We start from the raw sequence: 26,107 nt of genomic DNA on the forward strand, positions 1-26,107 counted from the left end.
GTTTTGTCGCAGAGAGGCCCTGGTTGCTCTGTTATGAAACCTTGTGCCTTTTTCTCTAGGAAGTTTTCGCCTGCCGAGCGAAATTATGATGTGGGCAATCGGGAGTTGTTGGCCATGAAGTGGGCATTTGAGGAGTGGCGTCATTGGCTCGAGGGTGCTAAGCATCGTGTGGTGGTCTTGACTGATCACAAAAATCTGATGTATCTCGAGTCTGCTAAACGCCTTAATCCGAGACAGGCCCGCTGGTCATTGTTTTTCTCCCGCTTTGATTTTGTTGTCTCGTATTTACCAGGTTCAAAGAATGTGAAGGCCGATGCTCTTTCTAGGAGCTTTGTGCCTGATGCTCCTGGAGTCGCTGATCCTGTTGGTATTCTTAAGGATGGAGTTATCTTATCAGCTATTTCTCCGGATCTGCGACGTGTGTTGCAGAGATTTCAAGCTGATAGGCCTGAGTCTTGTCCACCTGACAGACTGTTTGTTCCGGATAAGTGGACCAGCAGAGTCATTTCCGAGGTTCATTCCTCGGTGTTGGCAGGTCACCCGGGAATTTTTGGCACCAGAGATCTGGTGGCCAGGTCCTTTTGGTGGCCTTCTTTGTCAAGGGATGTGCGGTCATTTGTGCAGTCCTGTGGGACTTGTGCTAGAGCTAAGCCTTGCTGTTCTCGTGCCAGCGGGTTGCTCTTGCCCTTGCCTGTCCCGAAGAGACCTTGGACACATATCTCCATGGATTTCATTTCTGATCTTCCGCTATCTCAGGGCATGTCTGTTATCTGGGTGATATGTGATCGCTTCTCCAAGATGGTCCATTTGGTTCCTTTGCCTAAGCTGCCTTCCTCTTCCGATCTGGTTCCTGTGTTTTTCCAGAACGTGGTTCGTTTGCACGGCATCCCTGAGAATATTGTGTCAGATAGAGGATCCCAGTTCGTTTCCAGGTTCTGGCGATCCTTTTGTAGTAGGATGGGCATTGATTTGTCGTTTTCCTCTGCTTTCCATCCTCAGACTAATGGACAGACGGAGCGAACCAATCAGACTTTGGAGGCTTATTTGAGGTGTTTTGTCTCTGCTGATCAGGACGATTGGGTGACATTCTTGCCGTTGGCTGAGTTTGCCCTTAATAATCGGGCTAGTTCCGCCACCTTGGTTTCGCCTTTTTTCTGCAACACTGGTTTCCATCCTCGCTTTTCTTCAGGTCATGTGGAGTCTTCTGACTGTCCTGGGGTGGATTCTGTGGTGGATAGGTTGCAGCGGATCTGGAATCATGTGGTGGACAACTTGAAGTTGTCACAGGAGAGGGCTCAGCGCTTTGCCAACCGCCGCCGCGGTGTGGGTCCCCGACTACGCGTTGGGGATTTGGTATGGCTTTCTTCCCGCTTTGTTCCTATGAAGGTCTCCTCTCCCAAATTTAAACCTCGTTTTATTGGTCCTTACAAGATATTGGAAATCCTTAATCCTGTATCTTTTCGTCTGGATCTTCCTGTGTCGTTTGCTATTCACAATGTATTTCATAGGTCCTTGTTGCGGCGGTACGTTGTGCCTGTAGTTCCTTCTGCTGAGCCTCCTGCTCCGGTGTTGGTTGAGGGCGAGTTGGAGTACGTGGTGGAGAAGATCTTGGATTCTCGCCTCTCCAGGCGAAGACTTCAGTACCTGGTCAAGTGGAAGGGCTATGGTCAGGAGGATAATTCCTGGGTGGTCGCCTCTGATGTTCATGCGGCCGATTTAGTTCGTGCCTTTCATGCCGCTCATCCTGATCGCCCTGGTGGTCGTGGTGAGGGTTCGGTGACCCCTCACTAAGGGGGGGGTACTGTTGTGAATTTGCTTTTTGGCTCCCTCTAGTGGTTACTAGTTTTTTGACTCTGGTTTTTCTGTCTTTCCTTTTATCCGCACCTGGGTCGTTAGTTAGGGGCGTTGCTTTATAAGCTCCCTGGACACTCAGTTCTATGCCTGGCAACGTAGTTTTCAGAGCTAATCTGCTGTGCTCTTGTCTACTGATCCTGGTCCGGTTATTCAGCTAAGTCATTTACTTTGCTTTTTGCTATTTGTTTTTGGTTTTGTATTTTTGTCCAGCTTGTTCCTAATCTGTATCCTGACTTTTGCTGGAAGCTCTAGGGCGCTGGTGTTCTCCCCCCGGACCGTTAGACGGTTCGGGGGTTCTTGAATTTCCAGTGTGGATTTTTGATAGGGTTTTTTGTTGACCATATAAGTTACCTTTCTATATTCTGCTATTAGTTAGCGGGCCTCTCTGTGCTAAACCTGGTTCATTTCTGTGTTTGTCATTTCCTCTTACCTCACCGTTATTATTTGTGGGGGGCTTCTATCCTGCTTTGGGGTCCCTTTCTCTGGAGGCAAGAGAGGTCTTTGTTTTCCTCTACTAGGGGTATTTAGATTCTCCGGCTGGCGCGAGTCATCTAGGATCAACGTAGGTATGACCCCCGGCTACTTCTAGTGTTGGCGTTAGGAGTAGATATATGGTCAACCCAGTTACCACTGCCCTATGAGCTGGATTTTTGTATCTTGCAGACTTCCACGTTCCTCTGAGACCCTCGCCATTGGGGTCATAACAGCTGAGTACAGACAAGTATACTTATATGATTTTTATTCTCAGCATTACAGTGTTCAGCATGCCCCTTTGTTGATATTTATATGGCATCCGTTTTTTTACATCCATAAATTAAAAAAAGGTGCACTTCAATTTCCGTTGTCATTTTTACAATTTTTAAAAAGGATCCATTAAAAACAGATGGGTGTCAGTAATCCATTGTTTATTTTATGTTCGCCTATTGAATTCATAATATGGTAAATGGGTGTCATCATAGTCTATCTCCCAGTACATAGAGCAAAGAACATTCCAGCTTGCATGCATAAGCCTACCTTTAGTAGCATAGAAAAATAAATGTTGTATAGCAAAGTTTTACAGAAAATTACATTAATTTCTACAAACACTACACTATTTTCTGGTTAAAGAAGAAAAAAAGACCACACAGTACATATAAAAGCTTCTCACTAAATTAGAATATCATCAAAAGTTAATTTATTTCAGTTCTTCAATTTAAAAAGTGAAACTCATATATTATATAGAGTCATTACAAACAGAGTGATCTATTTCAAGTGTTTATTTTTGTCAATGTTGATGATTATGGCTTACAGCCAATGAAAACCCAGAAGTCATTATCTCTGTAAATTAGAATACTTTATAACACGAGCTTGAAAAATTATTTTATAATCCAAAATGTCGGCCTCCTGAATTGTATGTAAAGTAAATACACTCAATACTTGGCTGGGGCTCCTTTTGCATCAACTACTGCATGAGGTGTTATGGAAGCCCAAGTTGCTTTGATAGCAGCTTTCAGCTCATCTGCATTGTTGGGCCTGGTGTCTCATCTTCCTCTTGACAATAACCCATAGTTTTTCTATGGGGCTAAGGTTAGGCGAGTTTGCTGGCCAATCAAGCACAGTGATATTGTTGTTTTTTAAACCAGGTATTGGTACTTTTGGCAGTGTGGACAGGTGCCAAGTCCTGCTGGAGAATGAAATTTCCATCTCCAAAAAGCTTGTTGGCAGAGGGAAGCATGAAGTGCTCTAAAATGTCTTGGTAGAAGGCGGCGCTGACTTTGGTCTTGATAAAACACAGTGTATCTACACCAGCAGATGACATGGCTCCCCAAACCATCACCGATTGTGAAAACTCCACACTAGACCTCAAGCAGCTTGGATTGTGTGCCTCTCCACTCTTCCTCCAGACTCTGGAACCTTGATTTCAAAATGAAATGCAAAATTTACTTTCATCAGAAAACAACATCTTGGACCACTGAGCAACAGTCCAGTTCTTTTTCTCCTTGGCCCAGGTAAGACGCTTCTGGTGTTGTCTATTGGTCATCTTGTAGATTGTGAGCCCTCGCGGGCAGGGTCCTCTCTCTTCCTGTACCAGTTGTGACTTGTATTGTTCAAGATTATTGTACCTGTTTTTATTATGTATACCCCTCCTCACATGTAAAGCGCCATGGAATAAATGGCGCTATAATAATAAATAATAATCATAATGAGTGGCTTGAAACAAGAAATACAACACTTGTAGCCCATGTCCTGGGTGCGTCTGTGTGTGGTGGCTCTTGAAGCAATGACTCCAGCAGTCCACTCCTTGTGAATCTCCCCCAAATTTTTGAATGGCCCTTTCTTAACAATCCTTTCAAGGCTGCGGTTATCAAGGTTACTTGTGCACCTTTTTCTACCACACTTTTTCCTTCCACTTAACTTTCCAGTAATATGCTTGGATACAGCACTCTGTGAACTGCCCGCTTCTTTAGCAATGACCTTTTGTGGCTTACCCTCCTTGTAGAGTGTGTCAATGACTGCCTTCTGGACATCTGTCAAGTCAGCAGTCTTCCCCATGATTGTGGAGCCTACTGAAACAGAATAAGGGATGTTTTTAAACACTAAGGAACACTTTTCAGGTGTTTTTTATTAATTATTCTAATTTATTGAGATAATGACTTTTGGGTTTTCATTGGCTGTAAGCCATAATCATCAACATTAATGGAAAAAAACACTTGAAATAGATCACTCTGTTTGTAATGACTATATAACATATGAGTTTCACTTTTTGTATTGAAGAACTGAAATAAATTCACTTTTTGATAATATTCTAATTTAGTGAGATGCAGTTGTATTTTTTACTGTTAGGCAGTACGGGTGCAAAGACTCCGTATGTCCATACAGTGGGTGTTATACATCAGTGAATTTAACTAACATATACATAACTGTGCAAAAAAATAGACAGGTGGGTAAAAAATGCTGGAAAGAACTCAATTTGAAAGTCTAAGGGTACCGTCACACTAGACGATATCGCTAGCGATCCGTGACGTTGCAGCGTCCTCGCTAGCGATATCGTCCAGTATGACAGGCAGCAGCAATCAGGCCCCTGCTGTGCTATCGCTGGTCGGGGAAGAAAGTCCAGAACTTTGTTTCGTCGCTGGACTCCCCGTAGACATTGCTGAATCGGCGTGTGTGACACCGATTCAGCGATGTCTTCGCTGGTAACCAGGGTAAACATCGGGTTACTAAGCGCAGGGCCGCGCTTAGTAACCCGATGTTTACCCTGGTTACCATCGTTAAAGTAAAAAAAACAACCGCTACATACTTACCTACCGCTGTCTGCCCTCGGCGCTCTGCTTCTCTGGTCTGGCTGTGAGCACAGCGGCCGGAAAGCAGAGCGGTGACGTCACCGCTCTGCTTTCCGGCTGCCCGGCGCTCACAGCCAGACCAGAGAAGCAGAGCGCCGGGGACAGACAGCGGTAGGTAAGTATGTAGTGGTTGTTTTTTTTACTTTAACGATGGTAACCAGGGTAAACATCGGGTTACTAAGCGCGGCCCTGCGCTTAGTAACCCGATGTTTACTCTGGTTACCGGGGACCTCGGGATCGTTGGTTGCTGGAGAGCTGTCTGTGTGACAGCTCTCCAGCGACCAAACAGCGACGCTGCAGCGATCCGGATCGTTGTCGGTATCGCTGCAGCGTCGCTTAGTGTGACGGTACCTTTAATAAAAGTTTATTGTTATCAATTAACAAAATGCAAAGTGAATGAACAAAAGAAAAATCTAAATGAAATCAATTTGGTCTAACCACCCTTTGCCTTCAAAACAGCATCAAAGTGTCAATTCTTCTAGGTACACATGCACACAGTTTTTGAAAGAACTCAGCAGGGAGGTTGTTCCAAACATCTTGGGAGAACTAACCACAGATCCTTTGTGGATGTTAAATAGTGCAAATCATTCTGTCTCTTTATGTGATCTCACCCACCCAAAGATGTTGCAGTCAAGGCATCATGGGAGCCATGTCATCACTTCCGTGACATGGAATCTGCCAGCAGGATGTGATGGTGATGAGTGTGGTCTCACTCTGCCACTGGCAGGGCTTATCTTGGAGGGGTGTGACTAAGTGGCTACCTAGTCTTTACTAAAGCTTCTAATGGTGAGGATAGGCTTGGGCTATTGGTGTAGCCACCAGGTACTACTCCAAGGCAGAGCCCGGACCTACAACAGCTGACCAATGAGCCAAGGAAGGGATATGAGGCGCAAAAAGTGTAGCCAGAGACGTGGTCAGGAAGTCTGAGGTCTGGGCAGGCAGCACAGGTTCAGAACAAAAGTTGAGGTCATGAGCAGAGAGGACAGACAGAACGGGTATACAAGCGGGGTCAGTAACAGGAAAGTCAATACAAACATGCACTTAGGATACTAGGAGTCGAACTGCACTATGAACATAAGTTGAGGCATTGTGTGGAGGGTAGAGCTGCATAATATATCCCCTGCTGGCAGGGGATTTGCCAGGGAAGTTAAACTGCAGGACACAGGGGTTATATTCCTGCAGAGTTTGGATGTGCCCCCAACAGCCAGGTACAGATGTTCAGCAAGAGGATTATGCAACAGTGTTGGGAATGTTGCAAGACGTAGTTCAGCGTGATGTCCTGAACCTGAAAAGAGCAAAGCGGTGAGCACAGTGAGTAGAATGGAGCCGTGAAAGCGTGCGAGCTACCAGCTTGACACAAGAATTTCACCCTCTCCTCTAAAATTATTTACGTGGCCATGTAATTCTTTAGACAAGTCCAGAAATACCTTCACATGGCAAGTCTGTTTCACAGTCACTGAGAAATCAAAGTTTTAATCAATATGCAAATGAGGCCTCAAAGCTATTGGTAGATCTGGGTCCTCTGTCATTCCAGCTTTATCTTCTGTCTCCTCTATGCTGTGTGACTTAAGAAGCAGTCAATAAAGGAGGTGGTGATCCAGGCCGAAGTACAGAGCTGAGTGACACAGGCTTCAGATCCACCATAGCCATAAGCATTATGTCATTCAAACTCTGATTTCTCATTTACAGAGGAACGGACTGTCCATGTAAAGGTTTTGCTGGACCTATCTTTATAGAGCTACATACACATATGACTAGTTTAGGGGGTGAAATCATGCTAAGAAATTCTCTTTAAATGATGAATAAGCTGGGGCAACAAATTAAGAAAAATAGGATTTTACTCAATGTACTAGTATATAAAGAAAATGGTAACTGCTCACCTTGTGAGGTTGGGTATAACACAACACTAGCTAGGCTTTGGAAAGGCGATATTCCAGCTATTGCAGCACCAACAGATTAGTAGGTCCAACATGGTAATAAAATAGTGGAAAATATGGGTGATCTGTGCTGCAAAATTCGTATCCACAATAAAAGACCAATATGTGCTATCAGGATGTTAATGTGGTTTTATTCTCAATGTGCTTCAAAGATCACAAACTTCTTTGGTGAATCTCCTGAATAAGCTTCTTAACTTCAAAATGCGTCAAGATTAAAACTGCACTGACACCCTGATACTGCACATTGGTCTTTTATATGGATACAAAACTAAAAGTGCAGATCGCCCACATTTTCCACCATTTTATCAGATTCCCTTTAATGGCATTTATTGGGTGTTTGGGTTCATTGTCCTGCTACAGAATACATTTGGAGTGAATCAGAGGCGTCTTTGATGGTATTGCATGATGGAAAAGTATCTGCCTATATTTCTTACCATTGAGGACATCTAGAATTGGACAGGATTGTAAGCGCAATGGTCGGCCAAGGAAACTTAGTGCAGCACATGTAAGACACGTCAAGCTTAGTTCACTTCAAAATTGGAACCTGTCTGCGGTGCCATCAGCTCAGAACTGCCAGCAACCAGCAGGACCCAGCTAGACGCAATTATTGTTTGGAGAAATATGGCCAGAAATTGTCTTCATGGAATAATTTAATCCGAAAACCTTCAACCTGGAAACAATATTTTATATATTTGGCGGTAACAGTGACCAAACCGCTGCATGACCAGATCTACCCTCGCCTACTGTAGATTGTGAGCCCTCGGGAACAGGGTCCTCTCTCCTCATGTACTGGTTAGGACTTGTATTGATTAAGATTATTGTACTTGCTTTTATTATGTATACCCCTCCTCACATGTAAAGCGCCATGGAATAAATGGCGCTATAATAATAAATAATAATAACAGAAGGCAGTTTGTCAAAGGACTGGAGAGAGGTACAATAACGAGAAACATGGTGGAGGTTCCTGCAAGGTTAGGTAGGCATTTCAGAAATGGAGTTGGGAAAATGATTAAGATTAATGGTGGCCATGATGTGGAGAAATACAGGCAGATACTTGTACCTTGCACCACCATGCAACACCATCAGGGAGGCATCTGACTGGTTCCAAATTTATTCTGCAGCAAGACAACGGACCCAAAAATACAGCCAATGTCATTAAGAACTATCTTCTTGTAAGGATGAACAAGAAGTCTTGGAAGTGATGACATGACCCCCACAGAGACCTGATGTCAACATCAAGTCTGTCAAAGATTACATAAAGAGGCAGAAGAATTTCACAAGCCTACATCCACGGAAGATCGGTGATTAGTTTTCCAAGATGTTTGGAACAACCTCCTTGCCAAAAACACTTTGCTAGTGTATGTGGAATAATCATGCTTTGATGCCATTTTGAAAGCAAAGAAGAGTCACACCAAATATTGATTTAAATTAGATTTCTCTTTTGTTCATCCAGTTTGCAATTATTAAAGGGATTGTCGACTTCGAAGACAATCCCTTCTTAAACTAAATGTTTTTCCCTGATAAAATAATAAAGCCTATACTCACCTCCGGTGCTGGCTCCGTTCCAGTAGTGCCGGCACTCGCGGCCCCGGGGCTGTGATGCGGTGGAATAACACGTGATGCCCAGCACCTAATCAGCACTGGCATCATTATCTCTGCCTTCGGACAAACTGAGCACGAAGAGCGAGTCCGGGCTGCAGCTGATCCCTGGCTTCCTCATCATGTTCAGTTCTTACGAAGGCAGAAACAGTTACCGCGGGATCAGCGGTATAGGCTTTATAAATTTTATCGGGCCGAACATTTATGAGTGGTCCTAGTAGGAAACAACCCCTTTAACACTTCTATTTTTCAAAGCACTATGTGCATCATTTTTCACGCATTTGTGTAGAACTTTTGCACAGTACTGTACCTCAGATGCAAACAATGTGAGCTGAGACTAACAAATATTTACTACGGTACTTCTATAAATGAGAATACCCACGAGCTCATTATCTAGGAATACACCAGCATAGAGTTCTGTAGATGAGATTTGCCATTTACTGCTCTGAGTGTGTGTTACACAAGTGTAGGGCTCACACACTTAACCATCTGGGGACCTCTCATCTTCAATGATTCATCTCAATTCAACGATACTATTGAAAGCACCAAGGTTCAAATATCCCGTCTCCATACTTGCACTTAATGATAATTGAGATATACGAGTTACGTAAAGACATTCTTGTTAGGTGAATAGTTTTTAAAGAATATCTCTATAAAATATTGGATACATTTATCAAGGTTTAGTTATGTTTTCTTCTGTACAATTAGATATACCGTAGATAAAATAACAAATTATATTAGTTGAATTTGGATAAAGTGTATATAAACTAAAAGAAAATCCCAATAATTTCTTGCAATTCTAGGTATCTATAGGAGTGGTGCAGCCAGAAGTGTCAGAATGCCCCATGCACATAAAAGTCAGCCCTATCCACTATTGTAGATGGAGTTGGTGGAGATTACTATGCACCTACGACTCTCCTGCGGTGGTGTCAGGAGAAAAAAGGGTGGGCATGCTGGATTTCTACTACCCAATCCATTGGGGTTCTAGCCAGAGCTCATCATACAGCGGGTGCTACAATCACTCCATCCGCCGCAGAGCAAGTAGTGAGTGATGACTGTAAACCGCTCCTTGCACGCCCCGAAGGCTGGAAGCGAGAGGCTACAGTGAGGATAGAAATTGCTTTTCTCCCTGTAGATGCTGCACCAATAAGGCAGACAGGCAACATTTTAATGCTATTTACCTCCACAATAACCTCATATAAAAAGCATTTCTGGACCTGACAGATTACCTTTAATTTCTGGTTAAGCCCCGAACACTACAGAATTGACGTTTTTCAATGATTTTAGCTGTTAGGATAGTGTTGGCAAACAATTAGTAACTTGGAAACTCCTCCCTTTTAATTTGACCTTCATTTCTTCCAAAAGACAACTTTTTTTCTGTTGACATAATCATAAGGGGGCTTGTTTTTTGTGGGCCGAATTGTAGCTTTGGTGTTGACATAATCATATGGGGGCTTGTTTTTTGTGGGCCGAGTTGTAGCTTTGGTGTTGACATAATCATATGGGGGCTTGTTTTTTGTGGGCCGAATTGTAGCTTTGGTGTTGACATAATCATATGGGGGCTTGTTTTTTGTGGGCCGAGTTGTAGCTTTGGTGTTGACATAATCATATGGGGGCTTGTTTTTTGTGGGCCGAATTGTAGCTTTGGTGTTGACATAATCATATGGGGGCTTGTTTTTTGTGGGCCGAGTTGTAACTTTTTTCTGTTGACATAACCATATGGGGGCTTGTTTTTTGTGGGCCGAGTTGTAACTTTTTTCTGTTGACATAACCATATGGGGGCTTGTTTTTTGTGGGCCGAGTTGTAACTTTTTTCTTTTGACATAACCATATGGGGGCTTGTTTTTTGTGGGCCGAGTTGTAACTTTTTTCTGTTGACATAACCATATAGGGGCTTGTTTTTTGTGGGCCGAGTTGTAACTTTTTTCTGTTGACATAACCATATGGAGGTTTGTTTTTTGTGGGCCGAGTTGTAACTTTTTTCTGTTGACATAATCATATGGGGGCTTGTTTTTTGTCGGCCGAGTTGTAGCTTTGGTGTTGACATAACCATATGGGGGCTTGTTTTTTGTGGGCCGAGTTGTAACTTTTTTCTGTTGACATAACCATATGGGGGCTTGTTTTTTGTGGGCCGAGTTGTAACTTTTTTCTGTTGACATAACCATATGGGGGCTTGTGTTTTGTGGGCCGAGTTGTATCTTTGGTGTTGACATAACCATATGGGGGCTTGTTTTTTGTGGGCCGAGTTGTAACTTTTTTCTGTTGACATAACCATATGGGGGCTTGTTTTTTGTGGGCCGAGTTGTAACTTTCTTTCTGTTGACATAATCATATGGGGGCTTGATTTTTGTGGGCAGAGTTGTAACTTTTTCTGTTGACATAACCATATGGGGGCTTGTTTTTTGTGGGCCGAGTTGTAACTTTTTTCTGTTGACATAACCATATGGGGGCTTGTTTTTTGTGGGCCGAGTTGTAACTTTTTTCTGTTGACATAACCATATAGGGGCTTGTTTTTTGTGGGCCGAGTTGTAACTTTTTTCTGTTGACATAACCATATGGGGGTTTGTTTTTTGTGGGTCGAGTTGTAACTTTTTTCTGTTGACATAATCATATGGGGGCTTGTTTTTTGTGGGCCGAGTTGTAGCTTTGGTGTTGACATAACCATATGGGGGTTTGTTTTTTGTGGGCCGAGTTGTAACTTTTTTCTGTTGACATAACCATATGGGGGCTTGTTTTTTGTGGGCCGAGTTGTAACTTTTTTCTGTTGACATAACCATATGGGGGCTTGTTTTTTGTGGGCCGAGTTGTAGCTTTGGTGTTGACATAACCATATGGGGGCTTGTTTTTTGTGGGCCGAGTTGTAACTTTTTTCTGTTGACATAACCATATGGGGGCTTGTTTTTTGTGGGCCGAGTTGTAACTTTTTTTCTGTTGACATAATCATATGGGGGCTTGATTTTTGTGGGTAGAGTTGTAGCTTTGGTGTTGACATAACCATATGGGGGCTTGTTTTTTGTGGGCCGAGTTGTAACTTTTTTCTGTTGACATAACCATATGTGGGCTTGTTTTTTGTGGGCCGAGTTGTAACTTTTTTCTGTTGACATAACCATATGGGGGCTTGTTTTTTGTGGGCCGAGTTGTAACTTTTTTCTGTTGACATAACCATATGGGGGCTTGTTTTTTGTGGGCCGAGTTGTAACTTTCGTGTTGACATAACCATATGGGGGCTTGTTTTTTGTGGGCCGAGTTGTAGCTTTGGTGTTGACATAATCATATGGGGGCTTGTTTTTTGTGGGCAGAGTTGTAGCTTTGAATTACACCATTCATTCATTTTACCACATAACGTAGTGAAAAACAGGAATAAAAATCTCAGTGGGGTGAAATAGAAGAATATAATTCAATTCCAGTATTGTTGTTTGGGTTTTATTTTCTTCTACACCTATTGAGCAGTAAGATTGACCATGTAACATTCTCCTGCGTAGTACCCTTACAGTGGTACCAAACTATCCATATTGTCATCCATTACTTAAACCTGTGGGAGCGGAGCATGTGTAAAGCACCACTCCAGCGCTTATTCTAACATCACCATTGGAGTGTTGTCAATAATCTAAGTTCCCAGAACCTAGTGTTATACTTACAAGTTGACGTCTTTATCCGTTATCGTCGCCGCTCCTGTTGGTCTTCAGTAGTTTTCGACCTGCTGGACCAGTCCAGTGTTTGCTAGGCGAACCTAAAGTCACAACTCAATGTAAGCTTATGAGAGCCAGGAAGAGACCAGGACAAGGCTCTCATAGACTGATATTGAAAACTTGTGACTATTATATCTGACTTCTGGTCAGTCAGAAGTCACAGCCACAAGATGGCAGAATGAGAAGAGCTGAAGATGGCGGCTTGTAAGTACAGTCATGACTGAAAGTGTTGACACTCTTGAAATTGATGAAAATGAAGTATTTCTCCCAGAAAATTATTGCAACTACATGTTTTGCTATACAAATATCCAAGGAGAACCAAGAGTCAAATAAACTGCCAGAAATTATATAATCAATTTTAAATGATATTTATTGAAAACTATACAAAATTTGTTTAAAATTTGTACCACATATGTAATAACAAGTGACAAATCCGTGAGTACATTAACACAATAGATCCCGGATCAGGACACCATCAAATGGACTTATGTACAGCATACAACTAGTGTGCTCTGATAACGAGTGTAAATCCACTGACGAACCATGGCATTTAGACTGTCCATTGTAGTTAATATATGCAATGCCAGTAATATGTAACAGCAGTCATATCGCCAAGCCGGTCAGACATAGGTGGATAGTAATACATACAGAATAAAGTAAGGTCCAAGATTTTATTTACCCATAGTTGGTGTGTCCAAGTCTTTGTGAGTTACCCCAACGCGCGTTTCGCGTCTGGTGATTACCGCTTCCTCAGGGGGTATGTGGTACAAATTTTAAACAAATTTTGTATAGTTTTCAATAAATATCATTTAAAATTGATTATATAATTTCTGGCAGTTTATTTCACTCTTGGTTCTCCTTAGATATTTGATTATGATTTGAGTCGCCATCAGTTATTTGGAAAAATAATTTTTTGCTGATGTTCTGTTTATATGTTTTGCTATACACATGCTTATTTCCTTTGTATGTATTGGAACAATACACAAAAAAATTGAGAAAAAAAAGTCAAGATATAATTTCACACAATCCCCAAAAATGGGCAAGACAAAATTGCTGGCACCCTTAACATAATATTTGGTTGCACACCCTTTGGAATAAATAACTGCAATCAATCACTTCTTACAACTCTTAACTCGAATTTAGGACCAATCTTCTTTTGCAAACTGCCCCAGGTCTCTCATATTTGAAGGATGTCTTCTCCTTAAGGTACCTTCACACATAACGATATTGTTAACGATATCGTTGCTATTTGTGACGTAGCAACGATATCGTTAATGAAATCGTTATGTGTGACAGCGACCAACGATCAGGCCCCTGCTGGGAGATCGTTGGTCGCTGAATAAAGTCCAGAACTTTATTTCGTCGCTGGACTCCCTGGAGACATCGCTGGATCGGCGTGTGTGACACCGATCCAGCGATGTCTTCACTGGTAACCAGGGTAAACATCGGGTAACTAAGCGCAGGGCCGCGCTTAGTAACCCGATGTTTACCCTGGTTACCATGCTAAAAGTAAAAAAAAACAAACACTAGATACTTACCTACAGCCGTCTGTCCTCCAGCGCTGTGCTCTGCACTCCTCCTGTACTGGCTGTGAGCCGGAAAGCAGAGCGGTGACGTCACCGCTCTGCTTTCCGGCTCCCAGACAGTACAGGAGGAGTGCAGAGAAGCAGAGCGCAGCGCTGGAGGACAGATGGCTGTAGGTAAGTATGTAGTGTTTTTTTTTTTTTTACTTTTAGCATGGTAACCAGGGTAAACATCGGGTTACTAAGCGCGGCCCTGCGCTTAGTTACCCGATGTTTACCCTGGTTACCGGCATCGTTGGTCGCTGGAGAGCGGTCTGTGTGACAGCTCTCCAGCGACCAAACAGCGACGCTGCAGCGATCCGGATCGTTGTCGGTATCGCTGCAGCGTCGCTCAGTGTGAAGGGGCCTTTAAAACAATTGTAAGATCTCTCCACAGGTGTTCAATGGGATTTAGATACAAACTTATTGCTGGCCACATCAGAAGTCTCCAGCGCTTTAGTTCCATCCATTTCTGAGTGCTTCTTGAAATCCTTTCGTAATCTTCAGACTTCATGATGACTTACACAGAGTCAAGGCACCAAGTGCCAGAGGCAGCAAAATCACCCCCAAAACACCTTTGAGTTGAGTCTCCACCATATTTTACTGTAGGTACTGTGTTCTTTTCTTTGTAAGCTTCATTCTGTTTTGGTAAACAATTGAATGATGTTGTTTATCAGAAAGCTGTATCTTGGTTTCATCTATCCATAAGACGCTTTTCCAAAAGGATTTTGGCTTACTCACGTATATTTTGGCAAACTGCAGTCTAGCTTTTTATGTCTCTGTGTCAGCAGTGGGATCCTCCTACATTTGCACAGACAATGATGCACCCTGAGCCTGCAGGATACCTTGAATTTATTTGTAACTCGATTGGGGCTACTTATCCACCATCCACCCTATCCTGCATTGCAACATTTCATCAATACTTCTCTGCCGTCCATGTTCAGGGAGAATAGCTACAGTGTCATTGTAAAATTCTTGATTATGCTGCTCACCATAGACAAAGTAACATCAAGATCTCTGGAGATCGACCAGTAACTTTGAGATTGAGGATATTGTTCAACAATTTTCATTCTCAGTTCTCAGACAGTTCTCTTCTTCTCTTTCTGTTCTCCATGCTTAGTGTGGCACACACAGATACCCAATGCAAAGACTCAGTCAACTTCTCATCTTTTTATTTGGTTTCAGGTGTGATTTAGCTATTACTTGCCACAGGAGAATTTGAATGAGCACCACATGCTTGAAACAAAGCTGCTTACCCACAATTTTGAAAACATTTCAATCATTTTGTCTGGCCTATTTTGGGGGGTTTTCTATGAAATTATGTCCAAATTGCCTTCTTTCTCTGTTTTTTTGTGTTTTTACAATACACAAAAAGGAATAAACATGTGTATAACAAAACATCTGTAATTGCAATAATTTTCTGGGAGAAATACTTCATTTTCTGGAAGAATTTTAACGGTGGCAACACTTTTGGCCATGACTGTATAATAGTAGGGTCAGGAAACGTCCATTAGGCTAGGTTCACATTGCGTTAGGGCAATCCGTTAAGCGCACAGCGCTAGCGGATTGCGCTAACGCAATGTTTATTTTGGGTCCGCGTTCACCGTCCCCGCTAGCGCAGATCCCGCTAAGCAGCATCCGAGGTCCGTCACAAAAGAACAGCACATCACTAGCGCGTGCCGAAAATGACATGCGCTAGCGATGCGATACAGGCACCAATCACATTGCTGTCAACGGGTGCGCTAACGGACCCGTTGCACGACGTTGATTGCGACATTTTCGCCGTGCAACGCAGTCCGTTAGCGTTAACCAATTAACGCAATGTGAACCTAGCCTTAGTGGCACCACTCCAGCAATGAAAGAAAAAAATGCTGAAGTGGTGCTTTATCAGTTTACAAAGTTAACAAATGACATTAGTTTAAAACCCATTTTAATCAATTTGATACGTTGCCCCCATGTGTGTTCCACAAAAAGAATTCCTGATTCCATTGTATGTTATAGGCACCATAATTAGTATAGATATATTACCTTCCATATTTATTTTCCTTAGCGTTTAGTTTTTGAGAATCTTTAGTTATATTGCAGATCTTCTACACTTATCCTTTAATTAGTTGTGTGGAGTCCAATGGACCCTAACCCCTTAATCCCATATGACGTACTATCCCGTCGAGGTGGGGTGGGCCTTAATTCCCACCGACGGGATAGTACGTCATAGTGATCGGCCGCGCTCACGGGGGGAGCGCGGCCGATCGCAGCCGGGTGTCAGCTGACTATCGCAGCTGACATCCGACACTATTTGCCAGTAGCAGTCACGGACCGCTCCCGGCACATTAACCCCCGGCACACCGCGATCAAACATGATCGCGGTGTGCCGACGGTACAGGGAAGCATCGCGCAGGGAGGGGGTCTCCATGCGGGCTTCCCTGAGACGATCGGTACAAGGTGATGTACTCACCTTGTACCGAGCATCTTCTCCCTGCAGTCCAGCGGATCCAAAATGGCTGCGGGGCTGCATCCGGGTCCTGCAGGGAGTACTTCCGGGTCGACTGCAGGCACTGGTAAGACAGGCTAAGCCTGCAGCGATGTGAGTGAGATCGCCGATCTTACAGAGTGCTATGCAAACTGTCAGATCGGCGATCTGTGATGTCCCCCCTAGGACAAAGTAAAAAAAAAAAAATTTCCACATGTGTAAAAAAAATAAATTCCTAAATAAATAAAATTAAAAAAAATAAATTATTCCCATAAATACATTTCTTTGTCAAAAAACCCCAAAAACAATAAAAGTACACATATTTAGTATCGCCGCATCTGTAACGACCCAACCTATAAAACTGTCCCACTAGTTAAACCCTTCAGTGAACACCGTAAGAAAAAAAAAAAGAGCCAAAAAACAACGCTTTACTATCATACCGCCAAACAAAAAGTGGAATAACATAGTTACATAGTTATTAAGGTTGAAGGAAGACTATAAGTCCATCTAGTTCAACCCATAGCCTAACCTAACATGCCCTAACATGTTGATCCAGAGGAAGGCAAAAAAAACCCATGTGGCAAATAGTAAGCTCCACATTGGGGAAAAAAATTCCTTCCCGACTCCACATACGGCAGTCAGACTAGTTCCCTGGATCAACGCCCTCTCAAGGAATCTAGTATATATACCCTGTAACATTATACTTTTCCAGAAAGGTACCCAGTCCCCTCTTAAATTTAAGTAATGAATCACTCATTACGACATCATACGGCAGAGAGTTCCATGGTCTCACTGCTCTTACAGTAAAGAATCCGTGTCGGTTATTATGCTTAAACCTTTTTTCCTCCAAACACAGAGGATGCCCCCTTGTCCCGGTTTCAGGTCTATGATTAAAAAGATCATCAGAAAGGTCTTTGTGCTGTCCCCTCATATATTTATACATTAAAATAAGATCACCCCTTAGTCTTCGTTTTTCCAAACTAAATAGCCCCAAGTGTAATAACTTATCTTGGTATTGCAGACCCCCCAGTCCTCTAATAACCTTGGTCGCTCTTCTCTGCACCCGCTCCAGTTCAGCTATGTCTTTCTTATACACCGGAGACCAGAACTGTGCACAGTATTCTAAGTGTGGTTGAACTAGTGACTTGTATAGAGGTAAAATTATGTTCTCCTCATGAGCATCTATGCCTCTTTTAATGCATCCCATTATTTTATTTGCTTTGTAGCAGCTGCCTGACACTGGCCACTGAATATGAGTTTGTCATCCACCCATACACCCAGGTCTTTTTCATTGACGGTTTTGCCCAGAGTTTTAGAATAAAGCACATAATTATACATCTTATTACTTCTACCCAAGTGCATGACCTTACATTTATCCCCATTAAAGCTTATTTGCCATTTATCAGCCCAAGCTTCTAGTTTACATAAATCATCCTGTAATATAAAATTGTCCTCTTCTGTATTTATTTATAACACACGATCAAAAATAATTAATAAATAAAAAATCAAAAACAATAAATAACCATGGTACCGCTGAAAACATCATCTTTTCCCGCAAAAAACGAGCTGCCACACAGCATCATAAGCAAAAAATAAAAAAGTTATAGTCCTCAGAATAAAGCGATGCCAAAATAATTATTTTTTCTATAAAATAGCTTTTATCGTATAAAAGCGCCAAAACATTAAAAAAATGATATAAATGAGATATCGCTGTAATCGTACTGACCCAAAGAATAAAACTGCTTTATCAATTTTACCAAACGCGGAACGGTATAAACGCCTCCCCCAAAAGAAATTCATGAATAGCTGGTTTTTGGTCATTCTGCCTCACAAAAATCGGAATAAAAAGTGAACAAAAACTGTCACGTGTCCGAAAATGTTACCAATAAAAACGTCAACTCGTCCCGCAAAAAACAAGACCTCAGATGACTCTGTGGACCAAAATATGGAAAAATTATAGGTCTCAGCCAATCATAAAAATCCGATATAAAAAACGCTATAAAAGTAAATCAAACCCCCCTTCATCACCCCCTTAGTTAGGGAAAAATAATAAAATTAAAAAAATGTATTTATTTCCATTTTCCCATTAGGGCTAGGGTTAGGGCTAGGGTTAGGGCTAGGGTTGGGGCTAGGGTTAGGGCAAGGGTTAGGGCTAGAGTTAGGGCTAGGGTTAGGGTTGGGGCTAGGGTTAGGGTTGGGGCTAGGGTTAGGGCTAGGGTTAGGGCTAGGGTTAGGGCTAGGGTTGGGGCTAGGGTTGGAGCTAAAGTTAGGGTTAAGGTTGGGGCTAAAGTTAGGTTTAGGGTTGGGGCTAAAGTTAGGGTTAGGGTTTCGATTACATTTACGGTTGGGATTAGTGTTGGGATTAGAATTAGGGGTGTGTCAGGGTTAGGGGTGTGGTTAGGGTTACCGTTGGGATTAGGGTTAGGGGTGTTGTTGGATTAGGGTTTCAGATAGAATTGGGGAGTTTCCACTATTCAGGCACATCAGGGGCTCTCCAAACGCAACATGGCGTCCGATCTCAATTCCAGCCAATTCTGCGTTAAAAAAGTAAAACAGTGCTCCTTCCCTTCCGAGCTCTCCGGTGCGCCCAAACAGGGGTTTACCTCAACATATGGGGTATCAGCGTACTCGGTACAAATTGGACAACAACTTTTGGGGTCCAAGTTCTCTTGTTATCCTTGGGAAAATAAAAATTTGGGGGGCTAAAAATCATTTTTGTGGGAAAAATAAGATTTTTTTATTTTCACGGCTCTGCGTTGTAAACTGCAGTGAACACTTGGGAGTTCAAAGTTCTCACAACACATCTAGATAAGTTCCTTGGGAGGTCTAGTTTCCAATATGGGGTCACTTGTGGGGGGTTTCTACTGTTTGGGTACATCAGGGGCTCTGCAAATGCAATGTGACGCCTGCAGACCAATCCATCTAAGTCTGCTTTCCAAATGGCGCTCCTTCCCTTCCAAGCTTTGCCATGCGCCCAAACAGTGGTGCCCCCCCCCCCCCCACATATGGGGTATCAGCATACTCAGGACAAGTTGGACAAGAACTTTTGGGGTCCAATTTATCCTGTTACCCTTGTGAAAATACAAAACTGGGGGCTAAAAAATCATTTTTGTGAAAAAAAAAAAAAGAATTTTTATTGTCATGGCTCTGCGTTATAAACTGTAGTGAAACACTTGGGGGTTCAAAGTTCTCACAACACATCTCGATAAGTTCCTTGGGAGGTCTAGTTTCCAATATGGGGTCACTTGTGGGGGGTTTGTACTGTTTGGGTACATCAGGGGCTCTGCAAATGCAACCTGACGCCTGCAGACCAATCCATCTAAGTCTGTATTCCAAATGGCGCTCCTTCCCTTCCAAGCTCTGCCATGCGCCCAAACAGTTGTTCCCCCCACATATGGGGTATCAGCGTACTCAGGACAAATTGGACAACAACTTTTCGGGTCTAATTTATCCTGTTACCCTTGTGAAAATACAAAACTGGGGGCAAAAAGATCATTTTTGTGAAAAAATATGATTTTTTATTTTTACGGCTCTGCACTATAAACTTCTATAAAGCACTTTGTGGGTCAAAGTGCTCATCACACATCTAGATAAGTTCCATAAGGGGTCTACTTTCCAAAATGGTGTCCCTTGTGGGGGGTTTCAATGTTTAGGCACATCAGGGGCTCTCCAAACGCAACATGACGTCCCATCTCAATTCCAGTCAATTTTGCATTGAAAAGTCAAATGGCGCTCCTTCCCTTCCGAGCTCTGCCATGCGCCCAAACAATGGTTTACACCCACATATGGGGTATCAGCGTACTCAGGACAAATTGCACAACTTTTGTGGTCTAATTTCTTCTCTTACCCTTGGGAAAATAAAAAATTGGGGGTAAAAAGATCATTTTTGTGAAAAAATATGATTTTTTATTTTTACGGCTCTGCATTATAAACTTCTATGAAGCACTTGGTGGGTCAAAGTGCTCACCACACATCTAGATAAGTTCCTTAAGGGGTCTACTTTCCAAAATGGTGTCACTTGTGGGGGGTTTCAATGTTTAGGCACATCAGGGGCTCTCCAAACGCAACATGGCATCCCATCTCAATTCCAGTCAATTTTGCATTGAAAAGTAAAATGGCGCTCCTTTCCTTCCGAGCTCTGCCATGCGCCCAAACAGTGGTTTACCCCCAAATATGGGGTATCAGCGTACTCAGGACAAATTGCACAAAACTGTGGGGGTCCATTTTCTCCTGTTACCCTTGGTAAAATAAAACAAATTGGAGCTGAAATAAATTTTGTGTGAAAAAAAGTTAAATGTTCATTTTTATTTAAACATTTCAAAAATTCCTGTAAAACACCTGAAGGGTTAATAAACTTCTTAAATGTGGTTTTGAGCACCTTGAGGGGTGCAGTTTTTAGAATGGTGTCACACTTGGGTATTTTCTATCATATAGACCCCTCAAAATGACTTCAAATGAGATGTGGTCTCTAAAAGAAAAATGGTGTTGTAAAAATGAGAAATTGCTGGTCAACTTTTAACCCTTATAACTCCCTAACAAAAAAAAATTTTGGTTCCAAAATTCTACTGATGTAAAGTAGACATGTGAGAAATGTTACTTATTAAGTATTTTGCATGACATATCTCTGTGATTTAAGGGCATAAAAATTCAAAGTTGAAAAATTGTGAAATTTTCTAAATTTTCGCCAAATTTCCATTTTTTTCTCAAATAAACGTAATAAATTTTACCACTAACATGAAGTACAATATCTCACGAGAAAACAATGTCAGAATCGCCAAGATTCCTTGAAGCGTTCCAGAGTTATAACCTCATAAAGGGACAGTGGTCAGAATTGTAAAAATTGGCCCGGTCATTAACGTGCAAACCACCCTCGGGGCTTATGGGGCTAAGCAAGCTTGTTTTCATACATTTCCACAATAATGGAAGGTAGGTAACCATCCGTTACTATATTTTCGTAGCTTGGGCGCCCCTCTCTCTTCAGTGCACCGCGAGATGCGTCATCGACTACTCGTGCCGCAGCGAGGTGCTGTGACTAATTGTGTAAGTATTTTGGAGAGCTTATCTTTTTTATGTACAGGTGCTCAAAACTGATCTGCAGAGGCCCAGGAAAAAAATTGTTATCCCCCAAAGGCAAACTTTTTCTAAAGCAAAATAAGAATAATATCTTTGTTTTTGAATCAGCATTGGCTGAACTGGCCACTACAGTGTCAGAGTGACCGACATGTGACAGCATAAGGAGACAGGAGCAACGCTGCCCACCCTGCGCCTGCATCTCTCCACGCCGATGTCAACGGAGACAGGAGAGTGGAGCGATACTGAAACATTCAGCAATTCAATGGTCGCTCTACAAAGATTCTTTGCATCTAAACAGAACTATTGTAGGACTTATTTTGTAAGAAAACAGCCTGAGAGCTGTGCTGGTTTTACCCATAAAGAAATATTTGCTTCATAAGACACTTAGACGCAGTTTTTCAGTTCTAGTGGTAACACCATTCATGGTAGCCAAAATGTGATGTATGCAGGACATTTGAAAGGTCTAGTGGTCCAAAGTGACTTGCATGTAACATCAGGGCATCCTTGGCTTTCAAGTGAAGTATGTCATCCATTAATATGAGGCCTTTGATGTGCAGGTGTGTTCTCAGTGGCTTTTTTCTAGTCCATTCATTCATTCATTCATTCATTCATTCATTTATTCCTATTATAAATATAATAAAACCAACTCCACCCAAGACACAATGGTTGAAGGCGATTTTCTCCCTAGTATGCAGAGGAACCTTGAACACAGTGTATTAGGTACATGATTTTTTTTTTAACTAATATTATTTTAGAGAAATGCCATGTACAGTAACAAACATTGGCACTGTGCAAACTGAATAGGAACGAATGATTGAAAGGACTTAGGATTGGCATAGTGTCCTCAGAATGAAGAATTTACAATGGAGCATTTAAAGTCTGCTTGTTTAAAAAAAAAAAAAGGACATGCATGATGGCTTGTATTTGTTCATGGCGAGCTGACATTTTTACTGACTACGGATACCATTTTGGGGTACATATGATGTTTGGTAGCGGTTTATTGCATTTACTTTGAGTCAGGTATAGCCTCAAAAATGTTTAAGATTTTTTTATATATTTTTTAGACTTTTTAGGGGACTGCATTCTATAAATCTTTTGGTCACTTGTTACATGTACTGCAATGCTACATACATTGAAAATAATGGTCTGCTATAAAGTTCAATCTGTGGCTGGGTGTCACATGGGTACCAAGATGGTGCTCCAGCAGTCTCCCCCTGGTGCCATGGCAACCCAGGTTGCGGGTGGACAAATGGGCACCTGATAAGATACTTAAATGCTGCTATGAGATATTGACAGATGCATTTAAAGGGTTGAACAGCAGCAACTGGAGCCAACTCCAGTCACTGCTATTACAGGCTCTATAACACCACTGGCACTATGACTGTGAAAACCTGCATTTGACATAGGACATAATAGTACATCCTAAGTTGAGAAGGAGTTAAAAAGAATAGGAAAGTGAACAAGAATACCTCAATGGACCAGTATCAGTATCAATTAGAAAGAACAGCACAAGGAGTTATGCCTAGCTGCCACAGCACCAATCAAAGGTGCACCTAGAATATGTTTTTCAGATAATTAGAGAGGCAATACATGTACATTATTATTTTTATATTCTTAGGAGACATAATCAATCAATCTCAAGTAACCCTTGGTAACGGTATTAGGCCAAGGCACGATAAGTACAAACAGTTTAACACAGACTTGTAGTCATAGTCCAAATGTCTCGTTTTGCCACCAAACACTTAGTTATATGTTTCGCATGTCCCTTCTTCATGGAGTGACTTCAGCTCTAATCTACAAGCGATAATACATCACAGATTTATCTGTCTGTAGTGGCTGGGTGGCCCCAACATGCACCAAATCTATTTAGATGCTATCAATAAATATGGTACATCTGTTACGCGCAAGAATAACTATTCTGTAGCGACTCGCATCAGTTTAGCAAAAGTAGTCACAAATGCACTTAGCGCAAACCACCACTGCTAGGCAAGTCTATAAAGGGCCGGGATATTCTCTACCCACTCCTGAAGGGGAGTGGGGTGTTACAGACTGCTGTGGCAGGATGGCTGGCATCTGGTGACACGGACAATGTGGAGTCGGGTACAACAGTAAATCCAAAACTAGCAAGAAACCCAAATGAAAACCAAATGAAAACCCTGGGACAACAGCTAATAAACTAATAAAGAACCAATAATAACCATTAGCAACTACTGAGAAGCAACACCAAACACCTATGCAAGGGAATTGAATACACCGCACTGAACTGGATGAGAAGCAGGCCTTATATAGCCAGCCCCAATCCAAGGGGACAATCCGGTGATGCCTTCTTCCCCGTCAGGTCCAGCGAGCCGCTACCTGCCCACCAAAACAGAAGGGTGCACACATTTCCACCATTGGCTAACACCAGGCAAGGTAGGGTCCTGCGCTGCCTGGCAACCGGGAGACACAGCGCCCCATGTCTACCAGGCCATGAAACCAGTGAGGAAGTTTTGCTCCATACATTCTTGTTGTGAATTCCGTTCTGGAGCTCCATCCTGTGGTTGCTAATGGTATTTTTGTGAGTTCTGCCCTTGGGCTCCCTCTGGTGGTTTCGAGTGGAACTGCTGCTCCTTTAGGTAGCTGTAGCAGCTGCCTTCACTAATCGCCTTGCCTGGGTTTGTTATTTAAACCTGCTCTGGGCTTTAGTCCATGCCTGCTGTCAATGTTCTTGGTTGGATTTGGTTCTCTCCTTGGAATTTTCATATGGCCAGTCCTTGTCTGCAAAAGATAAGTTTTTGCTAGTTTTTGTTTGTCCATTTGTTTGGACTTTATTGCTTTGCAAATATGTCTCTTTTTGTCCAGCTTGTCACTATGTCTTATTCAGGCTAGCTGGAAGCTCTGGGAAAGCAGATTTGCCCCTCCACACCGTGAGTCGGTGTGGAGTTCATTTTTGTAAACTCTGCGTGGATTTTGTAGTTTTTATACTGACCGCACAGTATCCTTTTCTCTCTGTCTATCCAGTTTAGTATTGGCCTCCTTTGCTGAATTCTGATTTCATTTCTGTGTACGTCATTTCCCTCTCCATTCACAGTCAATATTTGTGGGGGGCTATCTTTCCTTTTGGGGGTTTTCTCTGAGGCAAGATAGCTTTCTATTTCCTTCTTTAGGGGTAGTTATTTCTTAGGCTGTGAAGAGGTGTCTAGGGAGAGTCAGGAACATCCCACGGCTATTTCTAGTGTTGTTGTTAGGATTAGGGACTGCGGTCAGTAGAGATACCACCTTCTCAGAGCTCGCTCCATGTTGCGTTTTAGTCACCAGGTCATATCAGTGTGGCCTCTTAACCACCAGGTCATAACACATTCTAAAATGATTTCTTATACATTTCAAAGCATTTCTTTTAACATTTAAGAAGGCAGGTAAATCCAGGAAATGATTTTACATTACCACGGAGTTTTGGAAGTCCCTATACTCTTCTGCTAGCACATTGAATGTCTTTTGCTTCCAATTTTGACACCAGGAACGCTAAACTCCTTTGAGTAAGGCTACGTTCACATTGGCGTTGTGCGGAGCAGCGTCGGGCGCAGCCGCAGCAACGCATGCGTTATGCGCCCCTATATTTAACATGGGGGGCGCAAGGACATACGTTGTCTTGCGTTTTGTGACGCATGCGTCATTTTGGCACAGAGGACGCAGCATGATGCAGTTTTTTCTGCGCCAAAAATCATGCAAAAATGAACGCATGCGTCACAAAAAGCTGCGTTTTTGCATGCGTTTTTGCATGCGTTTTTGCATGCATTGTGCGTTGCGTCGCCGACGCAGCACCGCACAACGCAAATGTGAACGTAGCCTAACTGCTAACTAAACACAACTATGGCAAAAAAATCCAGACACACTTGAGATTGTTTTCTAAAATGTTGTATGAGGCTGAACCTCTCTGTCTTTTCACACAAATCTCCATTCCCATCGGATGTTTGCATTTCTCAGCCCTTGTCACAGTTTTGATTTGAGAAAGAGGGGAGAAAAAAATACAACTTAATTCATTTTAAAGCACATGAGAAAAAAATGTGGTCCTACCAACTTGTTTCCTTATCAGTAGGCCATTGTCAATCAATTAATGGAGACAGCTGGAGTCTGTGGAGCAGGAATTAGGGAAAAAAGACAATGGTCTGCCCTGTGCTATTACAATTTAATCACTTTAACTAAACAAATAAGGCAATCCTGAGCTGCTGGCATGTCAAGGGAACTCCACACAAAAAGAAAACTTCAACAAGCATTGGTCTTTACTTGCTTCCCCTTGGCAGGACAAGAGAGGGCTATTACTGTAGCTTTAAGTTCCATCTTTGTGTTTCTTGTCTTTGATTCCCATTCGGACCTTGCCACTTTCTGGCACTAATTTGTCAAGCTAAACAAAGAAAGGATTTGTACCTCCTGTAAGGTCTCAATTAGAACTGGCTTGGTCTGTATTATGCACCATTCAGTAAGGACACAATGACTATAATTACTGGAATTTGCACTAAATGACTGAAGAATTTGCAGTGAAGCCCTTCTCTCCTGGACAAATGTTTGTAGCTCTCAGGGGAAGGGGAAGAATTCAAATCTTGGTTCCTACTATTTCAAATTG

The 26,107-nt window shown here is 42.4% G+C and overlaps 1 protein-coding gene across 16 annotated transcripts in view; it reads right to left on the reverse strand.

Moving 5' to 3' along the window:
* Positions 1-26,107, reverse strand: part of PLEKHM3 (pleckstrin homology domain containing M3) — a 553,542-nt gene that overhangs the window by 367,022 nt on the left and 160,413 nt on the right. For 10 of the 16 annotated variants that reach the window (XM_069733722.1, XM_069733716.1, XM_069733715.1 and 7 more), the window contains one exon: positions 4,323-4,400. The exons of 5 other annotated variants lie outside the window; for them this stretch is intronic. In XM_069733722.1, coding sequence (XP_069589823.1) covers positions 4,323-4,400 — 78 coding nt within the window. The remainder of the gene's footprint in view (positions 1-4,322; positions 4,401-26,107) is intronic. One more of the 16 variants, XM_069733721.1, reaches the window with a different exon arrangement.

This window comes from Ranitomeya imitator, chromosome 7, assembly GCF_032444005.1.
Source record: "Ranitomeya imitator isolate aRanImi1 chromosome 7, aRanImi1.pri, whole genome shotgun sequence".
Lineage (NCBI taxonomy): Eukaryota > Metazoa > Chordata > Amphibia > Anura > Dendrobatidae > Ranitomeya > Ranitomeya imitator.